Below are 21720 nucleotides of genomic sequence, written 5' to 3' on the forward strand. Positions count from 1 at the left end.
CTGTCCAAACTAAGATTTGGTTCCCTGACAGAGGTGATGTAAATCCTTATCATGCACACATTTCTCAGGGAAACCCTACCCACCAATCCTCAGGGATTTTTTTTTTTCAGGGAAAATTCCTTTGTATTCCTCCTATTTGTATTTTTGTTTTCAGATTATCTTTGAGTCATAGAAAAAATATTTCTTAACTTTATAGCCTGGTGGTCAACACACACCCTTAGGAGGGAACTCTTGGATGCCACTGAATATTTCCCCACTTTACATCAGGTATTCAGTGGAGCAGGAAGTGAATATTTTTCCTCTCTGAAAATCATCATTCATGCTCAATTAAGCTTCAGACTTTCTTTCACATCCACATCTTGATATGATTTAAATTTCCACATTCCTCCTCATCCTACTGGAGTTCATATCTAGAGCTCAATGACCTTCTATAAATAAGAATATTTGTGCTTTGCAAAGAAAAAAAAGAGAAATGTTTTTAAATCTTAAATAAATGCTTAGAAAATTTAAATAACTGCTTAAAAGCCTTCTAGAAAGATGCTGGAAATAACCTGAACAGTTCAGAGGGATGTAAATTCATAAAAGGAGGTGTATTCTGGAGCACACATCTCCAGCCCACATGGGGCTCTCCCACAGGGCTAAACTCACTCTCCAGGTGGCTTCTCCAAGCCCTCCCTGGATATGCTAAACCAGGCATCATTTCTGGCTGGTCTAGGCTAAAATCAAGCAAGGAGCTGTATTTATATTTCACAATGATAGCAGATTTCTGCACAGAGACGCTGTCTGTGCTCTGTCTGTGTTTAGCTTGTTATTCCAGTCAAATCCACAACGTTTGACTACAAAAGGAAGATAAAATCAGCAATCTCTGCTGCACTGCACACATAGGGAAGTGAGTAAAAATCTCAATTGTGTCCTAATAGAGCCACTTGCTTTGTATTTTGTATGTGCAGTGAACACTTATGATGTTTTTGTGCTTAGTGTTGTTTCTTAATCCATCCTACAAAACCAGATAAAATAATTGAAACCCTTTATTATTAAATTAAATAATCTCTTTTCTAATTTTCATCTGTGTTTTGAAAATGCTGTATAAAAGATCAGGACTATTGCAGAAACACCAGGATGATTCATATCATGTCAGGTTTACAAGATCTCTTTATGGATCTATTTAAAATTTCTAATTTGCTGTCTCAACCTAGAATTGCAGCCTTTTTTATAAACAGATTTGGGATCAGTTAGAGAACAAAGTGTCCACTGGGTTTATAAGGAGGAAATTTGCCTGGGTCCAGAGAATTTAGTGTCATGGGATTTTAAATAATTAGGCGATCTTGTAGTGAATCAGAATAAAATTTGCATAGTTAAAGCAAATTAAACAAGCTTTATTTTTTTTAAAACATAGATTAAGATTTCTTAGGATATAGGTCTTAATTGAGAACAAGGAAATTCTAAAAAAAAAATTTACAGTGCTACAATACACAGCAAGGAAGAATTGTCCAGAGAATTAAGGACTGTGAGGTGATTTCCTTGGCTTTTAATTACCTTCACAACCTGATGTGACTCTTTATCAATGTTTCAGCTTTCTCACCAGCAAATTGAGAGTTTTATTTCTCTTTCAGCTGTAGCTGTTTATGAAAATCAATACTTATTGAATTTGGCCCGGGTCTAAAGCAACAGCTTCACAAATCTCCCACCAGAACGTTCCAGTGCTCCAGAGTTTTTATGTACTGACATGAGAAAAGGTGTTTACATACCACAGTTAATATTTTCCTGCAGAACATGCTCAGAGGGGTCAGATAAGACTGTGGAGTGTGAAACGTCTCTCCTGTGTAGGGTTAAGTAAGACTCAAAGGAAAACTTTTATTAGTGGTGGAAAATCCTGAAACAGATCTTAAGCATGAAAAACAGCACAGAGATTGTGGGACTGAATGAGGGAAATGTGTCCCAGTGGAATGAGCCCCCCAGGACACATCCAGCACCACCACCTGCATTGGGCTGTGTCTTTTTTCCCCTCAGAAATCCTATTATTCTGCATTTTGGCGTGTCTACACCGCTGGCTACGCAGCATCCGTGACTTCGCTCATTACAGCTCTAATTGTCTTTGCTGCCTTCAGGTAAATATAAATGGGCTTTTTCTCAGCATGCCTTAAGACAATTTCTCTCGGATCCTCTGTGCTTTTGTTTTGTAGGATTTTTTTATGGTTGTTTTCTAATCATTCTAAGACATAACTCCTTTGATGGTGGTGGGTCCTTCCCTACTCGTGCTGCAATGTTTCAAATGTTAAAACAATCAAGCTGGGCATTCTCTGTTAATCTCCTTAATGACACCATACAGTGGAAATGCTCTAACTTTAGATCAATTTTAACATTTTTTGATCATTCATACAGTGCATGGCAGGACAGACTCTGCAGAAACATTATCTCACGTCCTGTGAACAGTTTCCTAAATTGTCCATTCCCTCTGTGAAAGGCTATTGCTTCCATAACTGAGAGCTATAAAAAAGAGATTTAATTAAATTTCAATGCCTCATTTGATGATGTTGGTTATTAGGAAGTGGATCTGGGGTTTGGTTGAGGCAGAGCACAGAGCAGCTCCCTGACTGGAGCGGGTTGGCAGTCTCAAAGGCCCTTACAGAGGGACCCAGGAGCACAAGGCTGATGTGTCCAAACCTTGGGGGAGATTCCTTCAGCTGAAAGCAAAATGTGCACAGGGCAGTCTAGGGAAAGGGAACCAGAGGAATATTGGGCTGGAAAAGACATTTTAGATCAAGTCCAACTATTAACCCAGCACTGCCGAGTCCATCACTGACCCAGGACCCCAAGCACCACAGCTACACGTGTTTTAAATTCCCACAGAGTTGGGGACTCAACTGATGCCTAAAGAGGCTGACCTGGAACAGAGGCTAGACAGAGTTAAAGGAAAAAATTAGGGATTTATTAAAAGGCCTTCAAAGGATAAACCTTGGGCAGCACAAGAGCCTGGCTGTGGCTGTACCTAAGATGGACCCTAGATGGATGCTGGGTCATGAGTTTTCACATTTTTATAAGTTTTGGTCCATTTCCATATTGGGGTTAATTGTCCAATTACAGCTCCAGGTTATGCAGTCCCATCCTCCCAGATTGCTCTCCTCAATTTGCTGTTGTTTACACTTTTTGGGCCTGAAGCTGCAACAGTGTCCTTGGTTCTGGGGCTGGAAAAGGATTGTTTTGTGTGACTGAACTGTGAGAAGAACTTGATAACACTTTTGTGAAGTTCAGAGTTATATACCAAGGCAGTACAGAATCTGGAAAATATGAAAGCTAAACCTTAAGGCATCACAACCCCTTCCCTGGGCAGCCTGTGCCAGTATTGACAACCCTTTCCATAAAGACATTTTCCCTAATATCCAATGTCAAGTTTGGGTGACTGCCACAACGTGGGGCCTTCTCCTCTTGTCCTGTCCTTGTTCCCTGGGAGAAGAGCCCAGCTCCATCTGGCTGTCCCCTCCTGTCAGGAGCTGTGCAGAGCCAGAAGGTCTCCCCTGAGCCTCCTTTTCTCCAGGCTGAGCCCCTTTCCCAGCTCCCTCAGCTGCTTCTCATCAGATTAAAGCAGTTTAGGGCAACTGCTCTGGAGCCATCCCATACCATGTGACTGGCACCAATTCAATCTTTTCTTTGACCCAAAAGGGGCTGAAAAGCCTGATGCAAGCTTGTTTAACAAAAATGTTATTTAAAATAATTAAGAGGTGTTATCATAATCCAGCCCAAGACCCCCACAGTTACTCTCTGCTTCTGGCATCTCTTTTAAATGTGTGGTGATCCAAAGACAATTATCCTGGAATTTTTATTAGCTGAAAAAGGCAACGGCTTCTCTGCTCCCTCCTGTCTCTCTGTCTGCCTCTCAAATAGTGACAGATCATTTATTGCATTTACTGCAGTCTCATGTGCTCCTGTTTGACTTTTGATGTGACCTGGAGTAACTTCTCTCAAAGAACAATTTTTATTTTCTCTTTCCATGCCAGAAAATTCCACTGCACACGGAATTACATCCACATGCACCTGTTTGTCTCCTTTATCTTGAGAGCAGTTGCTGTTTTCACCAAAGATGCTGTTTTGTTTGCAGATGAAACTATGGACCACTGCCTCATGTCCACGGTACTGAACCTCCCCTCTCCCTCCCCCTTGACTGAACATTTAATTCTTTACCTGAAGGCAACAGGGAGATATTTTCATACTATTTCTCCTACTGCTAAAGCTGAAATCTTTAAACAAACAATTTTATACAAACCCAAAGACCAAGTGCTAAGTCTGCACTCAGCTTTGACATTTAGGTCTGTTGGCGCTAATGAAGCTCTAACAATTTCTACCAGTAAAGAATTTAATCTGTGAGATAAAAACCCCAATATTTCCCTTTCAAAAATCTAAAATAAAGTTAATTTAAATTATGAAACCCTAAACCTACAGAAATTTTGTTGTTTCTTCATTCTTGTGTGGCAACATTGAATTTTGCCTACGGTTCTGTAGAAACCAGCCATAACAAGAGCAGACCTAAAAGGTTTTTCTTCCTCTGCACTTCCAGGTTGCTTGTAAGGCTGCAGTGGCCTTCTTTCAGTTCAGTATTTTAGCCAATTTCTTCTGGCTTCTCATCGAAGGGATCTACCTGCAAACCCTGCTGCTGCTGACTTTTGTTTCCAACAAGAAGTTTGTGTGGTGGTTCATATTTACTGGCTGGGGTTAGTACTCCCTTCCTCTTTGTGCCCTTCAGTGTTTCTGGTTGCTTGCAGAACTGGATAAAATCTGTGTTTTGAGGTGAAATGAGCCTGTCAAAGGTGACACTTTACAGAGGGAAGTGGCCCGTTCATCCAGTGCTGTTACATCAAAGTAACATCATTTTATTCCCTTTTATATCTCAGTTATTTGCACCATGGTGGTGAATAATCCAGGCCTCAGGAGGATGAGTGATATGGCTGGATAATATCCTAGAAATGTCTTGAATTCCTCCACTGACTAAAGGAATTTGGGTGACTAAATTGCCTTTTGTTTTTAGCAAGCAGAATTTGACAGATTAATCTTAAATCATGTGAGTCCAGGCCGAGGAATCAAACAGCTCTGGTTTTATTTTATTTTCAGAGATCTCCTGACTTTAAGGAATCTTTTGAGGTGATACAGCAATTGAAGTTATCTCTGATACTCAGAATAGGAATGTGAAATAAATAGGATTTATTTCACTGCTCAGAATTGTTGATTGTGACTCTCAGATATTCCCATGTCTCACCTTGGCTGGTCTAAAATGCAGGCACCCAAACTGAGTAGTTACAATGACATTTTTTGACTTAGAAGTGAAATCCAAATTATCCTGAATAAATATTAATTTATCCTTCACCTTTAGAGTTTTAGACTTTATTTAATGTAATTAATTTTTTTTGGAGCTATTCCAAATAGGGTTGTCTGAAAGTAGACTCTCAGCCCTTGATTAATCATGGCCAACTTGAGATAAGAAAGCAAACAACTCAATTAATAATGTGGTAATCCTCATCTCCTTCTGCAATCAGTGGAAGGTGAGAGGTACCTCAGGGATAACGCTCATCTTAGGTGATGTGGAGGGAAATATTTATTTTCCTTAATTAAAAAGCCAGCTTGAATTTAACAAGGTCCCAGCTCAAAGGAGTTGAGCAAAGGGCAAAAATCTGGAAGGACAAATTCTGAGCCCTTCCCACACATCTCAAATGATACTTAGAAATAAATTCCCTATATTTCTGTAGGTGCACCTGTTTCACACTAGAGTCCCTTTTGTGGCAGTTTTGAAAGTCACTTAGTCTTTGAAAATTCAATTCCACAGGAGGAGGGAAAAAGCAATTTCTGCTTTATAGGCCTTAAAAACCCCCAGTCAAAAATGTAGGACAGAAGGATAAGCAGTGATAAAGCAAGGCTAGAAATCACTGGATTCAGTTAAATTTTCATGGAATTCTTATCAACTGATTGCTCTGGGGTGATTAGAGTCTTTAGGACAAAATTATGAACTCTTCCAGTTGCTGTACAAAGGGTGTTTGTTGGCCACAATCCACAAGAAAAAAGAGCCCCAGCTAAATAAATGCTTACTCCAGCTTCGTGCGTGCTTGCAATTCCTATCCCAGCCTTCAAGTAATTCTTTACATTCATTTCTGAAAACATGGTTTCACCACATCCCCTGTTCTCCTTTGTTATGATCTCATTCTCCTGCCCTTTTATTCCTTTCTTTTTTTTTTTTTTCCTTTCTCTGAACTGCAAATTAAATTCTTTCATGAAGTTACTGAAAATTGTCTGACCCACAAACTGACCTTTAATCCAACCTGCTGCACTGTGAACCTATTGGAAAAAGGATTCCAAGGGACAGGATTTTCAAACCAATTCTTGTGTTGCTGTTGGTTTGCACAGGAGCTCCCACTGCCGTGATGTTTGCTTGGGTCCTCACACGAATCCATCAACAGAACACTGGGTGAGTCAGAGCTGGGATAAGGAACACAAAAGATCCTATTTTTTACAGTCTTCTGGTTTTTTTGAAGGGGAAAAAAGGTGTGCACAGAAAAAGGTAAGGGGAAAAAACTTTCAGGATTCAAAGCTGTACCTTTAATTTTTACAGCTTGTACATAAGTGAAAAAATACCATAGGTCTTGTGATTTTTATGTCCATACGTGGGGTAAGAAAACCTGGAAATATCATATTAACTATTGAAATTTCATTTAAGTTCACTAATCCCAGTCCTTGAAATAATTGTATTTCAAGAAAATTGCTGTTTCCGTATAAATTCAACCATAACTAACCCTAATCTCTTCAAATGAGAACTTCCCAAACAATCAACATTGTCTTCAGTAATTTCTTCTTTTGTTTCTATTCAATTATTTTATTTTTATCTGTGTCTTTTAATTTGAGCCCCAGATAGAAATATTGTTTGCTGTAAGCTATCCATGTCCATATGTGGTGTAAGAAAACCTGAGAATATCATATTAACTATTGAAATTTCATCTAAGTTCCCTAATTCCAGTCCTTGAAATAATTGTATTACAAGAAAATTGCTGTTTCTGTATAAATTCAACCATAAATAACTAACCCAAATCTCCTCAAATGAGAACTTCCCAAACAATCAACGTTGTCTTCAGTAGTTTCTTCTTTTGTTTTCATTCAATTATTTTATTTTTATCTGTATCTTTTAACATGAGCCCCAGATAGAAATATTGTTTGCTGTAAGCTATCCTGAAGGCCTTTCAGATCATTTCACATCAGCTGAAAAAGATTCTCTTTTATACCCACCTGGTCAAAACTCAGGAGAGTTGAATAAGAAGTTGATTGAGAGTGGTAAGAAGAGCAGGAAAGAAGCTTAAAAATACAAATGTGGTTTTCTTTCACTTTGCTTTGGTTCTTCAATCTGTGATTCTTGCTGATTGAGTTTTCTTTAGATTGGACCACAGGGAAACCAGGGACAATTAGACAGTGATACAAACTTGGTGTCCTCCAATTCCCTTTCCTGTGGCAGAAGTGCTTTTGTGGGGAGGAAGCTCCCATGGGACAGATGAAAAACCTGATTCCGTTTTTCTTTCAGATGCTGGGATGATGATGAAAATGGAGTGGTGTTATGGATCATCAAAGGCCCCATCCTGCTGACTGTATTGGTAAGGTTTCTCATTTTCCCTCGAGTTTCTGCATATAGATAATTTTATCTAGCGTGCTTTTAAAATGAGTTCTTATGATTGTAAACTAAGACAAAAAAAATCCCCCTTATCCACGAATTTATACCACCTGAATTTAGGGAGGGAGCAATCTGGTTTTTAGGCCTATATCTGGTATAATCCCTGTCATAAACAATGATGAGAACAGGCGGGAACTTTTTTAGATCATTTAAAAATCTAAATTTAAAATCTAAATTTAAAGTTCTGAGCAGAAGTACAAGGCATTAATATCAGACATAAAATGATATTAAGATGTGTTGGTCTACAATAATTCAACGTAACTTTCACCATATTTTGTGTACAACTATATTTTGGTGGGAAATATATAATTATTTGTAAAGCTATTGATCTGAGCTGAGAAGGGATGAGCACTGGTTTATAGCAGTGCAACAACTGAGAGTGGGGATTTTTAGTTAGTTGTAACAACTGAAGGCATGTCCTGGACTGTAGTAAATTTACAGATTTTGTCTTGTCTTTGCAGATTAACTTTATTATATTCGTTAATGTGATCAGGATTCTTGTCCATAAACTGAAATCCCAGGAGGGAGGAGGGAGCCATTCAAGCCACTTTGTGTAAGTATTTCTGTGTCTCTAAGGACTGACCTGTTCTAACTGCTGCAAAAATTTTATCTGAGTAGGAGAACAGAATGTTGTACTCCTCTTCCAATTGAAAGAGAAGAAATGACAATGTGAACTTTCTTTTTCAGCCCAAATATCACATGTCGTTTTTATTTCAGAGCAAAAAGGATGGGGTGCATGTGTCAGGGATAAAGAGAAAAGTAAAATAATAAAGTAGGAAACTTCAAAGCTTGAAAGTGTAAACACCAAATGTCAGGTGATTAATCCATGTCACTCCCAGTCCTTTCCACGCAAATGGCCACATAGAGAAAGATGCAGTAACAGGATAAATTCCTTGCAGTAACAGGATAAAATAAATAGAGAAAATAAATAGAGAAAAAAATAAAAAATATATAAATAAATAAAGATGCAGTAACAGGACTAAGCCTGGTCCTGGCTGTTTACAAACCCCTCACAACCATTGGGGATCCCATCAGTGCAGTCACAAGACCTTTCCACAACTTCTCCAAATTTCTTCATCCAAATGAATGCAGCTGCCTCCATTTGGAGCTGTTCTCTGAATTTTAAAATATTCCTACATGCAATTGCTGTCCCTCATTCCCTGTTTCTAACAGTGCATTGTTCTTTAATTCTTGCTTTTCCAGGAGACTTGCAAAGTCCACGTTACTGTTGATCCCCCTCTTTGGGGTGCACTACATTGTGTTTGCATTTTTCCCTGAGAGCACTGGGCTGGAGGCTCGGCTTTACATCGAGCTGGGCCTGGGCTCATTTCAGGTAAGATGGACAAAAATTGAACAGCCCTGAGATGTTTGGGCTGTACCACCCTGTGGTGGTGGTTGAGGGTCCCCAGGATGAAGGAAGGGATGAGGATCTTGACTCCATGTTTCAGAAGGCTGATTTATTATTTTATGATATATACTATATTAAAAGATTAAAATGATATCTATTCAAATGATATACTAAAACTATACTAAAGAAAGGGAGAGGAGACATCAGAAAGCTAGAAAGAAATGAATAATAAAACCCCATGACTGACCAGAGTCCTGACACAGCTGGACTGGGATTGGTTATTAAGTAAAAACAATTCACATGCTGGGTAAACAATTCTCCAAATCACATTCCAGAGGAGCAAAACATGGAGAAGCTGAGGTTTCTTATCTTGCCAGGAGAAGAAATCCTGGCACAAGGATTTTTCATAAATGTGTCAGTGACACCACCTCACTTCAGGCTGGTTCTTAGAGCAGGATTTATTAATGCATCCAAATTCAACGCACACATCCCATCTCACTCCTTCAGGAGCTCTTCTGTTGCTTGCTCCCTTATTATTTGAAATCTCTGGGTCAGACTTTGTATGAATAATCACAAAATAAATAAAATATCTATGTTTCTTGAATAACAATGACAGAACACCGTGAAGACCAGGCTGTGGATTAAGGTGAACTGATTGAAAATGATTTTACATGAAATAATGATAAGAGGGGTGGTGAATAAGAGGACATAACCACCTGCTCTGCCCTTACCCTTCAGGGGCAGTGAACCACCTTAATATCTCATTGATTTTGCTGTTCCACTACTCAGAACGTGGATTTGAGAGGGTCAGGGCCTGTGTGTGGTACATTTTGTACTGAAAAGCTGATTTATTTTCCCATCCCCTTTCCCCTGCACCCCACCACAGCTTGTCCACATTGACATGTGTTGCAAATGATCCCTCTCCCATGCTTGCCTTATCTGAGGGAGAATTTGTTTGTAGGGTACAGTGAAGAGCAAGTTTATCTTTTTTGTCTCTGGACAAGAAATAAATATTTATTGTATATACATAAATTATATTTATTGTATATAATATATAAATAATATTTATTATAACAAATAATATTTTTTATAATAAGTAATAAACATAAAATGTCACCAGTCCACTGAGAAATTTAATTCTGTTATGAAAACTCAATAAATAGCGTCACACTACATGAACTCCAATAGAAAACTGGGAAATAGGCATTCTTTGTTGTCTTGCACACACTGTGAATGAAACTCGATGTCTGTTATTGATTCCAGATTTTAAATCCGTGTTTTTTCTCTCCCTACCCTCCCTGTCCTAGGGTTTTGTTGTTGCTCTCCTATATTGCTTTTCAAATGCAGAGGTGAGTAACTAAAGTACATGAGATTATCAAAACCTTTAAAACTCACAGTTCCCTCTCATTTTTAAATTTCTTTTCCTATTTTCAGAACAGATCTGTCTTTGATCTGCTCCTGAAGCCATGACATCCCCACATCTTTTTTTGTCCCTTGGTAGCTTTGTTGACTTTATTTGTATTCATACAGTTCTGGCAGGAGGACACAAAATGAACTTTGAAGCAATGACCCTTTAAAAATGGTTGTTGAGTTTCCTGTCAGGGCACTTTTCTCCTGATTTATGTTTGATAGCTATCATGATGATAACTCAATGGAAACCTTGTAGAGCTCCTCACTTTCTCTAGGTTTATTTTCTCCTGGTGACTTGCTTACTTTCCCCCTTCCCTTTCCTTTCCTCTTTTCTCTTTCCTTTCCCCTTCTCCCTTTACTTTTTCCCCTTTCCCTTGTTTTCCCCTTTTCCCTTTTGTTTTCCCCCTTTCCCTTTTGTTTTCCCCCTTTCCCTTTTGTTTTCCCCCTTTCCCTTTTGTTTTCCCCCTTTCCCTTTTGTTTTCCCCCTTTCCCTTTCGTTTTCCCCCTTTCCCTTTCGTTTTCCCCCTTTCCCTTTCGTTTTCCCCCTTTCCCTTTCGTTTTCCCCCTTTCCCTTTCGTTTTCCCCCTTTCCCTTTCGTTTTCCCCCTTTCCCTTTCGTTTTCCCCCTTTCCCTTTCGTTTTCCCCCTTTCCCTTTCGTTTTCCCCCTTTCCCTTTCGTTTTCCCCCTTTCCCTTTCGTTTTCCCCCTTTCCCTTTCGTTTTCCCCCTTTCCCCTTTTTCTTTCCCTTTTCCCTATTTCTCTTTTCCCTTTCCCCTTTCCAGGTCTGCTCATGTAATCAAGACTTTTGTTCAAATACTTCCTTTCCTGTTTTTATAGCAATGGTAGAATTTGGCTAAACTCCCTGCAGTAGAATGTAGTGAGCACATCATTTAAAAACCTCACTAAATTTGCTGGCGTTTCCCCCCCAGAAGAGCAGGACAAATCAAAACTGATGAGAAAATGTAAAACTGCATTTCATCCTGAGAAAAGTGAATAAATAAGTTGAGAATGACACACTAATGGTGCCTCAGTCTCTGCAGTGGCTTAAACTTGGACAATTCTCATACAATATGGAATTATTAATGTTGGAAAAGCCCTCCAAGATTGTCAAGTCCCATCTGTGCCCCATGGGCACCCTGTCCCCAGCCCAGAGCACTCAGTGCCACCTCCAGGTGACACCTCCAGGCATGGGCACTCCAAAGCTCCCTGGGCAGTCCCTGCCAAGGCCTGAGCCCCCTTTCCATGGGGAAATTCCTGCTGGTGTCCAACTGATCCTCCCCTGGAACAACTTGAGGCTGTTCCCTCTCCTCCTGTCCCTGTTCCCTGGGAGAAGAGGCCAACTCTCACCTACCACCTCATCTCAGGGAGTTGTGGAGACCAAGAAGGTCCCCCCTGAGCCTCCTTTTCTCCAGGCTGAGCCCCTCAACTGCTCCTCACAGGATTTACCCTCCAATCCCTCCACCCCTTCCCTGGAGACACCACTGCACCTCACAGGAATGGCTAAAAGGAGGTGCAAGGTGCAAGTAACCCTACCTGTGAGTAACTACCTATGGGTAATTCCTAAGCTATGTTTGTAACTTAGGAAAACAATTCATAATGGCCATTCTGAGAGAGTGCCTTCAGGACTTAGCTGTGAATACGGAAAGCTCTACTTCCAACCTGCCTTCTGCATCACAGACTCCTTGCCAGCAGCCCTTTAATTGCTTCAACAGCCTTTTAATAGCTTGCATATTGTACCCCACAACACAGAAATGCAGTAGGTGTTAAAATCAGGACAGGCAGAGCCTGATCTCTGGCCCCAGGATGAAGCTGGGTTGGCTGTTTTCCACATTCCTTAGGGATATCTGCTCCTGGAGCAGCTTGGCCGCTCATTACCACTTGGCAGTGCATCTGCTGTGGTTCCTTGCAATCATAAAAACTAATTATTATTTTCTGTGTGTGTGTGTGTTTCTTCAGTTTTGAGTGTCTGTGACAATGTGAGAGGCTGTGCTGCTGCCAGGGGAGGTGTTATGAGTATGGATGAAACTGAGGAGTGCTGGAGGGCCTTGAGTTTGCTGGGATAGAGCTGGAACACTGGATTGGTGGAGGAAATGATGCAGCTGGAATTGTATTCTTTCACCACTTACTAGCTATGAACTCACAATGTTCATACATTCTCAGTAGCTGCACACAACATGCCAGAGCTCATCAGCATTTCATGAATGTTCAATAATTATCCAGTAAATACCTCCCTCTTCAAGTTTGTGTTTTCTTATTTTTGAAAATGTTTACGAATTCTTCAGTGTACTCCTATTGCTGTCGCAGCCTTCAGTCTCCTTTTCTACTTCAATAGGACCAGCATTTGATCCTGAAACCAGACCATTCATATTGCTTTACTTCTGACCAGCCTTTTTCCTCAAACAAAACAAAATTGGTTCCAAAAAGCCTTTCACCATGAACACAAGCCACTCTCAGCATTTTCTATTCTGACATCCACTTTGAAACCTTATAACCTGACAGTAACTCATATCAAAAATACAGGGTAGAAATTATCATTTTCAGAAGACATACTGTGGGATTGCACCCAAACAAAACTTTCAAATTACATTTCTGAAGTAGATGACTTTTGATGACCTCTTGTTTATTTGATTGTTGGAAGATCCTGAGAGCCATCCATGAAGTTGTACCCAGGGGTTGCCTGTGTGCTTAACAGGGAAAATTAAGGCAGAATAGGGGCCACCAAAATGATAATTATTGCCAGCGACCTGCCCTGATGGCCAAATGTACCTCTGCATGCCATCCTCTGATTTTTTTTGAAATTAAATCTCTTTCTTTTCAAAAGGAATAAGGACAGAGATCAAATTCTTCTAAAAATGCATTAATGCTTAATCCTGGTTTATCTGGGCTAAGTACTCAAGCAGACTTTTGGCCGTATTTTACCTCCAGTGTTCATCAAGTCCTAATTTTCTCTTTGTTTGTAACTTCCTGCAGGTTCAAACTGAGCTGAAGAAGCAGCTGTGCAAGTGGCAGTACCAGGAGTACCTGACCTTCAGCCACAAGCACGGGGCTCTGTCCAGGGAAACCAGCCCTGTCAACTACGTCACTCAGCTCTCCCTGCTGGACAGGATCAGCCCCAAGAGGAGAACCTCAGTGCTCCAGGATGGTGTCACCACGGTCTGAGGGGCTCCAGCAGGACCAGCTGCTGGCGCTCTACAATGTTCCACCCATGAGGTGGCCAACTGGATCCTCTGGGGCTTCCCATAGTGGCAGGAGCTCTCGCCCCCTAACAATGAAGGGATGGGGCTATTTTTGGGCTAAAAATGGTTTATTGCTCAGATAAACACCAGCCTCAGAGGCTGTGAGATTTTAGAGGAGCAAGCAGTTGGCCATAGCTCAGAGTAGTCATAATTTCTTTGTTACAAGACAATATAGAACTTTCTAACCCAATGGACAGTTGTTACAAGGTTTATTTTGCTTTTCTGACCTATCAGCTATTTCTCCTGGACTGCAGATACTTTTATCCGATGGCTTCTGTCACACTTACACAGATCAGCTTCTATTATAACTTCTAAACTCTTAGTTTATCCTATACAACATTACCCCTGCATTATAAACCCTTCACCATCTTATCAATACAGTTTTTTACTTAAGGCATATTCTTACTTACAACTATAGAAACATAAGTTTATGATTTTTCTGCTTAACGTCTGTGTACTTTATTTTTACATAAACACAGCCATCCATTCACTCTCTGAGTCCCAGTATCAATTCAGCTTTGAAAACCCCCATATTCCAGTCCCTCAGTTTGCCCTGCTCTTGGTTAATTATTTAGGTCAGCAAATATTTGTCTCCTGGAAATCTCTTTGCTGATTTTAGGTGCTTCATCTCTAGTCCTATTAGAGAAGAGGTGAATTTTCCAGGATTCTAGAAATGATTCTAATAAGTTGTTTATTAATTAGGCATTTAACCCATCTGTCACAATACCATATGTTTGTTGTAATGAGTAATTTTGTCTATTCTGACCTTCTTATCAACTTTTACTTGTAACCTCTGTTCCTGTGTTTTGTTGCTGGGCATAGTAATGAGAATTTGTATCCAAAATGTATGATGTACATCTATAAAATGCAAGTGGCAATTACAGCTGTTGTGAGCTTGTACATTTACTTCATGTCAGTTTGTACATTCCATTTGAGTTTGTACATTTAATTTTGTGTCAGTTTGAATATCTCATTTGAGGCTTTATAAAATAAAAGATTAATAATCCTGGGCAGTGCTAAAATTTATTGCAGAAATATTTGATTTGGGCTGTGAAAAGAGCCCTGATCCCTTTTTGGTGACACACCTGAGTTCGTGTGGGTGTGTTAATGAGTTGGGAATGCTCCAGGCAGGGATATTTTGCTTTTTGGAAAGCCTGGGAAAGCAGAAGAACTGTCCCAAGCCGTGTTTAGCTGTGCTGTGTGTTCCGTGTGGAGCCACTGCCACCTCCTGGAGCTGGATGTGTGCAGCCACAGAGCCAGGCAGGGCTCCCAGACCTCTCATGAGTGAGCTTTAAACCACTCCCGAAGGGCAGCTGCGAGAGACAATTCAATTACATCAGCTGCTTTCTCCTCCTCTAATCCCCTGGTGTCTTTGGCAGAGTTTAACTCTCCAGGAATTATTTTTAAATCCCTTTATGAACTACATGACACCCTTAAAAGATCAAAACCTACTTTTTCCAGCTGTTTTTTATGGTGTTGCAGCAATGACAGTTTGTTAAGGTATCTGAAATTTCTGAGAGTAGATGTCTAACTCTGATAATGTCAGCATGATTGTTTAAGAAATTTTGATTTATTGGGCTCTAAATTGAAAGAAATCCTTCCAGCAGGCAGCTTTATCTATTTTGCACATTGAGAGCTTCCTCAAGGCTGCCTAACACACCCAGAGCAAGAATTATTTGAGCATCTGAGGAGGATTTGTTCAATTGCAGAAAATACAACTGAATTCAAGGTAGTTGCTCCTTGATTAAATGAAGCTTTCCTCATTGAAATCAGGTGTGTGGGATTTGGAGCAAATGTGCTTTTGTGTGGTATTTTGTCTTTGAAATAGTGAATAATTACACAGGTCTTGTAGAGTGGCTGAAATACTTTTGGAGGTGCCTTTTCTTTCTCTGTCTAAAAAAACCCCAAACACTTAGGCTACATAAAAAATTTAGAAATTAGAGGTTTTTCCAGATTACCTGTTCTACATTTGCTTTTTGATTTGAGTTCTGTGATTAGGGAGACACTGACTGGTGCAGCCATTCTGCACATGGTGGGAAGGGGAGACACATCCTGTGCCCCATTATACAGCCCTCAAAAAAAAAATGAAGTGCTGAGGCTGCCTCAGGTCATGGAGGAAATCCATGTGAAGGCCATTTACAGTGATTTGAAATGTAGCAAAAGTGAAAATACGTAGATGTGCCCTGTCCTTCCCAATTCCCCACCTGCCCGTGGCTCCCTTTGCTCCCAGGTCCTGCCTCAGTGTTGCTTTGGTGTGGTGATCTCCAGCCCTGCTGCTCCATGACACATCTCTGACCTCAATTTCACTAAAGGTGTGTCCATTTTCCCATCACAGCTCCAAATACCTGCACTTTGGCCCAACAATGAGTTAAATGATGCAGCCTGTGTGGGGGATCCATGAGGGACAGGCAAAGGCTGATGGTAACTGATGGATGAAGATGGGGAAAATACCAGAAATAGTTCATCTTCTGTGGAATCTTCTTGTCGGGTCGGCTGTCTGTCTCTGCCCCGACACGGGTAGGGTGGTTCTTGGCTGGCACACGTTTCAAAGGACGAGTCTGGACTCTTCAGCTTTTCGGTCTTCAGATTGTTTATTGTTTCTTATCTACAAAATTTTCTGTCTGCCCAACAGAGGTCTGATCTGCAAGGCAGCCAAGGGCACTCTGACCACCCACGGGGCGGTCTTGTCTTTTTATACTAAAATCTACGTACATGATATTTACCTTTATTTTCCAATACTTTTCACCCATATTAGCAAGTGCACCTTCACCATAAACCAATCCCCAAGTGCCAACATCACCACAGGAGATGGAGGACAAGAAGAAGAAAGAAGAAGGACGAGACATGCCCTGATCCCTCCATCTTGTCTCCATAACCCCCCTGTACCAAAAACCTTAAAGTTTATATTTCACCCTCTAAATGTGTCCCTTTTACACCCTTCACTCTAAAGTGATTCTCATGTCCTCAAACTGCTGTCACTTCTGTGGATGGATCAAAATCAAGCCACCAAACACTCTTGGCAACATTCCAGGATTTCCGAGACCCCCCCCAAGGGTTCTCCTGGCATCTCTGGACATCGGGAATGATGTGCTGAGATCCCACATCTTCTGTTTCTGGAGTTTCAATGGAATTCACAGAATCACAGAATCACTGGGTTGGAAGGGACCTTCAAGATCATCGAGTCCAACCCAGCCCCAACAGCTCAACCAAACCCTGGCCCCCAGTGCCACATCCAGGCTTTGTTAAACACACCCAGGGATGGGGACTCCACCAGCCTCCCTGGGCAGCCATTCCAGAGCTTTATCACTCTTTCTGTGAAAAACTTTTCCCTGCTATCCAGCCTGTATTTCCCCTGGTGCAGCTTGAGGCTGTGTGCTCTGGTTCTGCTTTAAAAATTTTTACTTGCTGCTTTAAACATTACCCTGATGATCAAACTCTTCAGGTTTGATTTGGCCATGAAAGAAAGGAAGCCTTGAAGCACTTCAGGTGTTACAGAGATCTATTTCCACTTTTGGCCACTGGCAATGTCTTTGTTTGAGGACAACAGAATTTCTGCTCCTGTTTACACCCTGTAGGAATAATATTTAGTCCCCTGTGGATCAAACCCAGAGGCACAGGGGTTTTTAGAGAGTGTGTTACATTTGGTTTGGTGATATTGGCCCACAGTCCTGTCTGACACTGATGCAGGGAGATAAGCGCCAGTGGTTTATGGAGAAGGAACTGCATGGCAAAGATCTCATCCCTGGTTGGGCCAGGACTGACTTTGCCAGAAGATTCCAGGGTCTCCTTCTTCCCATGAAGAAGCCAGTGAACCCTTTTAGCCCCAAGAGCTTCTGCTGCAGGAAAAGAAAACACTACCCTGTAAGTTCACGGACAAAAAGTTCTCTTTGGTGCAATTTTATATCAGAACAGACTTTTACAAAATGATAATACATTTATTGTGTCATCTACAGCAGTATACATGTTAAAAACAATTTCTCAAAACACAAAAAAGGTTAGAAAGCAGCAGTTGATATCTGTGTTTCCACCTCATAACAAAGCTGAATAACCCCAGATCCCATTACCAATTAAACCAATTTTGACCAAAAAAAGGTCAGTATTAGACCCAACAGGCCAGGAACTTTGTACCTTGACACAGTCAAAAGCCAAAATACAGCTTTCCATCCAATAACTTGGTTCTTCTCTGAGCTATAGCAGGTTGCATTGCCACTAAATTGACAAGTAGAAGGGAAAGAGAATGAACACACCAAATATTTGTTTTTTTACAGGTTATACTGATACACAAAGGCCTCTTGAGACTTCTCTGCAAGCACAAAGTCCATTGGGAAAGGCATATGCAGAAGCCTAAGTAATTTCAGACACTGAAGAGTGTCAGATCACACAGTGTCATATCACACAGTAATTCTTCACATGGATGAATTCCCCAAAAGAAAGCCAATGGGAAATTGCAGTTTGAATCATAAGAAGGTGAAAGACCATGAGGTTCAAAACATTGTCCAAGCTCTGCTGGTGTGTTTTCATACACAAAGTACAATGTGTATTTAGCTGAACTTAGCTCTTTAGTACAGATATACACAGAGCATCATCAACATCAGAGCATCCTCAGCTGCTGCTGCATCCTCCATATCCTCCTACCTGGCTCTTAAATGCAATTCTGAACTGGTTGCATGTGCCTGACTGCTAAAATCAGAGGGTAAAATCCTTTCTGTTTTATTTTCTTTTACTGCATGTGCTCTGTTATTATGGTTTGTTCCTGGACACAGAAGTGCTGGTTGTGTGGACACAATCTGACAGGGAGAACAAAGCATCCTGAAAACTCTCCATGAGAGCTCTGACTCTTTACCAGGCATCCACCTCCCCCAAATCTGGTTGGTAATACCCAACAGGAGCCAGCTCAAAGCTTTTCAAGACCATCATTTCTCAGCATGCATGAGACAGAACAATAGTGATTGGGCAAAGTTGCCAGGGAAAATTCATTTCTATCTAGGCCTCCCCAGGGTCAGCATCTGTCTCTAATCTGGTCAGGGAGATGTCCTGGAGGAGAGAAAGAGCCACTTACAAAGTGTGAATCATCTCACCCTGGAGCAGACATCAAAAATGTTTGATGCTTGTCCTCTGAAATTGCTCATTTCTCTCTTGAGACCAAAAAGGCAAAGTGCAGAAACCAGAATAAAGGAAGAAATCTTCCCTTTTGTTGTATAAATGATGTGGGCGTGTCCTCAGCCTTCTGCTCAAGATCTCTTCTGGTTTAGCTCTGAGCCAAATACCTCATGCCAGTAGTGCCAGGTGTTGAAAGGCACACATCTAATACAGCCCTTGATATTCAACTCCTAGGGAAGAAAACTACTTCAGAACAGATATTTGGTTGTATTTTTGCATTATGTACATTCTCACAGCTGCAGAAAAGGAGTCCAAGGAACATTGCCTCCACTGAGATGATAAAGTCTGAGTTTGGGCTGAATCCCACTCTGTGAGTTTATCTATTTCCTAGATGTCCACAGATATGACTTAGGAGCTACAGCAGACACTGATCCTGTCAGGCAGGATCCCATGTGGTGTCCACAATCCTGTTCTCACCAAGCCTTTGGACCTTCCATGCTATGACAGCTCTGCTGAGGTCACAGAAGAACAATATTCATAATATGAGCACACCTTGCTCTGGAAGCCTTGCCCCATGAGAAAGATCTCAGAACAAAAGAGAAGGTCTGCTATAGTGGAATCACATAATCTTGTGGGGAAAATCTTAATTTATTGAATTTTCTAGATTTTTGATTGTGGAATCACATCATCTTATGGGGAAAATCTTAATTTATTGAATTTTCTAGATTTTTGATTGTGGAATCACATCATCTTATGGGGAAAATCTTAATTTATTGAATTTTCTAGGTTTTTGATCAGTGGGAGCCTTGGCATAAATGCAGAAAGGACTAAAGCTCTTCAATAGCCTTAAAGAATCTATTGCTATACAAAGAATGAACTTAATTTCCTTAATAATCATCCATGAACACTTCAGAAACCATCTTTGGGCTCTGGAGCCTCCACAGGCCACAAACTGAAAACTTCTGACATGGGCAATTGTTTCTGAAACACTCTTAAAACCCAAGTTCAAATGCCAAGGCAAATAAAGCCAATTAAATTAATGGGTTTGCATTTCTTTTGTTGCTACTGTTTGTTCAATTCACTGTGAACAATTTTTTTTTTTCTGCTATAACTCTGAAATTTTGATAACTAATTTCTGTCAGGGCAGAAAAAATAGTGTAAAGTTGGATATTTGTATGGTTCACAGGCCACATTTAGTAGAGATTTAGTAGTAGTGCCAGACAAAAGCACTGAAACCTCCCAAACTGACACCATCAGTGTATTTTAACATATTTTAATGATGATTTCCTGCAGTATTTTGACTGAATGTGTGTCCCATCTATTTGATTGGAAAAGCTTCCCTTGCAAGATTTAACTGAAAACCAAAAAACAAAATATTGGAGCTATTTCCCTTTTAGGTTTGGCTGAACAAAAATTGCTCAAACCCCAAATCTCATTTATACACTTTCAAGAACTGAAAATCTTTCTCTTAATTTTTATTGTTCCTTTTTTATTTCCTTTCCCTCCCAGGATGCTTGGCCAGCTGCTTCCAGGTAATTTTCCTGCTATTTTCAAAGAATCCATGTCTGTCTGTATTTCATTCTTTGCACTGGTTTTGCTGCCCAAATTTGGATTAGAGCTGAGAGAAATGCAGCTTAATAGCCTGACTATTTTTAGCCTTATCTTGCAGCTGTATGATCAAATACAAACTGTAGATTTCATCTGAAATAAAGCTGTTTATATCTCAGGAAAAGAGAAGGAAACTGGAGGCAAGATCAGTATGACAAGGGAGCCAAGTGAGCCAGGAGTTATTTCAACTCCAGGTTCAGATAAAGGTTTTTAACTGCCAAAAATGTTTTACAGTAACTTTCCAATGGGAAGAGGTGAAAAAAAAAAAGATGCTGAATTTTTAAAGGAGGGGTGATCAGTTTAGGAATGGGAGTAAAATATTATGAAAATAATGCCAATTAAAAAGCTTCCTTTATATTGAGTGAATATGTTTTGTCCTTGGTCATTTTTGCTTTGCCTATTTTTAGTTACTGGTTTCTTTTGTCCTTGGGGCTTTAGAAAAAAACCCTGAATTTTTGAGCTGACCAGAGGTCCCTTCATATGCAAGCACTGGATCTACACTGCTGTTCAGAAGTAGAATTTAATCCACCTTGACATGAAAATATTATGAAAAGCCACAATTTTAATAATAAATAGGCGAGGCAAATTATGGCAACTGATCCTTCTGTCACTGCTGAGGAGTCTCACAGTCAGGTTTTTAGCATGAGTCCAAGAAACTCTCTCTTGTGTCCCATTCTGGTCCTCAAAATGAAAGAAAGATGTGGCCAGACTGGAGAAGGCCACAGGGAGGACCATGAAAATAATCAGAGGGCTGGACAATGGGGGCAGTGAAGAAAAACTGGGAATTTTTCCCTGGAGAAAAGAAGCCTCCGTGGCCACCTCAGACTCAAACTATTCCAGTACTAAAAGAGCGGTCAGAAAGAGGATGAAGGTTCTCTTTTCCACAAGGATCCACATGGAGAAGGCAAGGGTGACAAGCTGCACCAGGAGAGGGATCATCTTGATATAAGAAAGAAATTTTTTTAGAGTGAGAGCAGCCATTCATGGGAAGAACCTCCCCAGAGGTGAGGGGTGGTCCCTGTCGGGGAGGTTTTCAAGAGGTGACTGGACAGGGTGTGGGATAAACTCATCCTGGCTCCCTTTCTCAGGAAAGGTTGGACCACATTTGTCATTCAAGGTCACCTCCAGCCTTGGTTGTTGGTTCTATGAACTTCATTCCCTTCTGGAAGGTATTCCACACTTGCTATTGATGATGGAGAGGGTTCAGGGAGAGGCATCTTTGCAAAGGGAAACTCAAATTATCAGTTCATGGTCACTCCTGGTTGTTATTTAGCCTTGTCATTGCACTGTCCTTAAGGTGCAATGAGAGACAGATGCTGAAAG

The 21720-nt window shown here is 40.6% G+C and overlaps 1 protein-coding gene across 1 annotated transcript in view; it reads left to right on the forward strand.

Annotated features, from left to right (window-relative positions):
* Window positions 1–14695, forward strand: part of LOC118701715 (vasoactive intestinal polypeptide receptor 1-like) — a 29565-nt gene extending 14870 nt beyond the window's left edge. The window contains exons 5-13 of the mRNA XM_036406500.2: window positions 2011–2108; window positions 3996–4128; window positions 4553–4706; window positions 6388–6448; window positions 7550–7619; window positions 8158–8249; window positions 8900–9029; window positions 10352–10393; window positions 13424–14695. Of these exons, the coding sequence (XP_036262393.1) occupies window positions 2011–2108; window positions 3996–4128; window positions 4553–4706; window positions 6388–6448; window positions 7550–7619; window positions 8158–8249; window positions 8900–9029; window positions 10352–10393; window positions 13424–13612 (969 nt within the window). The 3' untranslated portion in view covers window positions 13613–14695. The remainder of the gene's footprint in view (window positions 1–2010; window positions 2109–3995; window positions 4129–4552; window positions 4707–6387; window positions 6449–7549; window positions 7620–8157; window positions 8250–8899; window positions 9030–10351; window positions 10394–13423) is intronic.
* Window positions 14696–21720: the final 7025 nt, after the last annotated feature.

This window comes from Molothrus ater, chromosome 1, assembly GCF_012460135.2.
Source record: "Molothrus ater isolate BHLD 08-10-18 breed brown headed cowbird chromosome 1, BPBGC_Mater_1.1, whole genome shotgun sequence".
Classification (NCBI taxonomy): Eukaryota; Metazoa; Chordata; class Aves; order Passeriformes; family Icteridae; genus Molothrus; species Molothrus ater.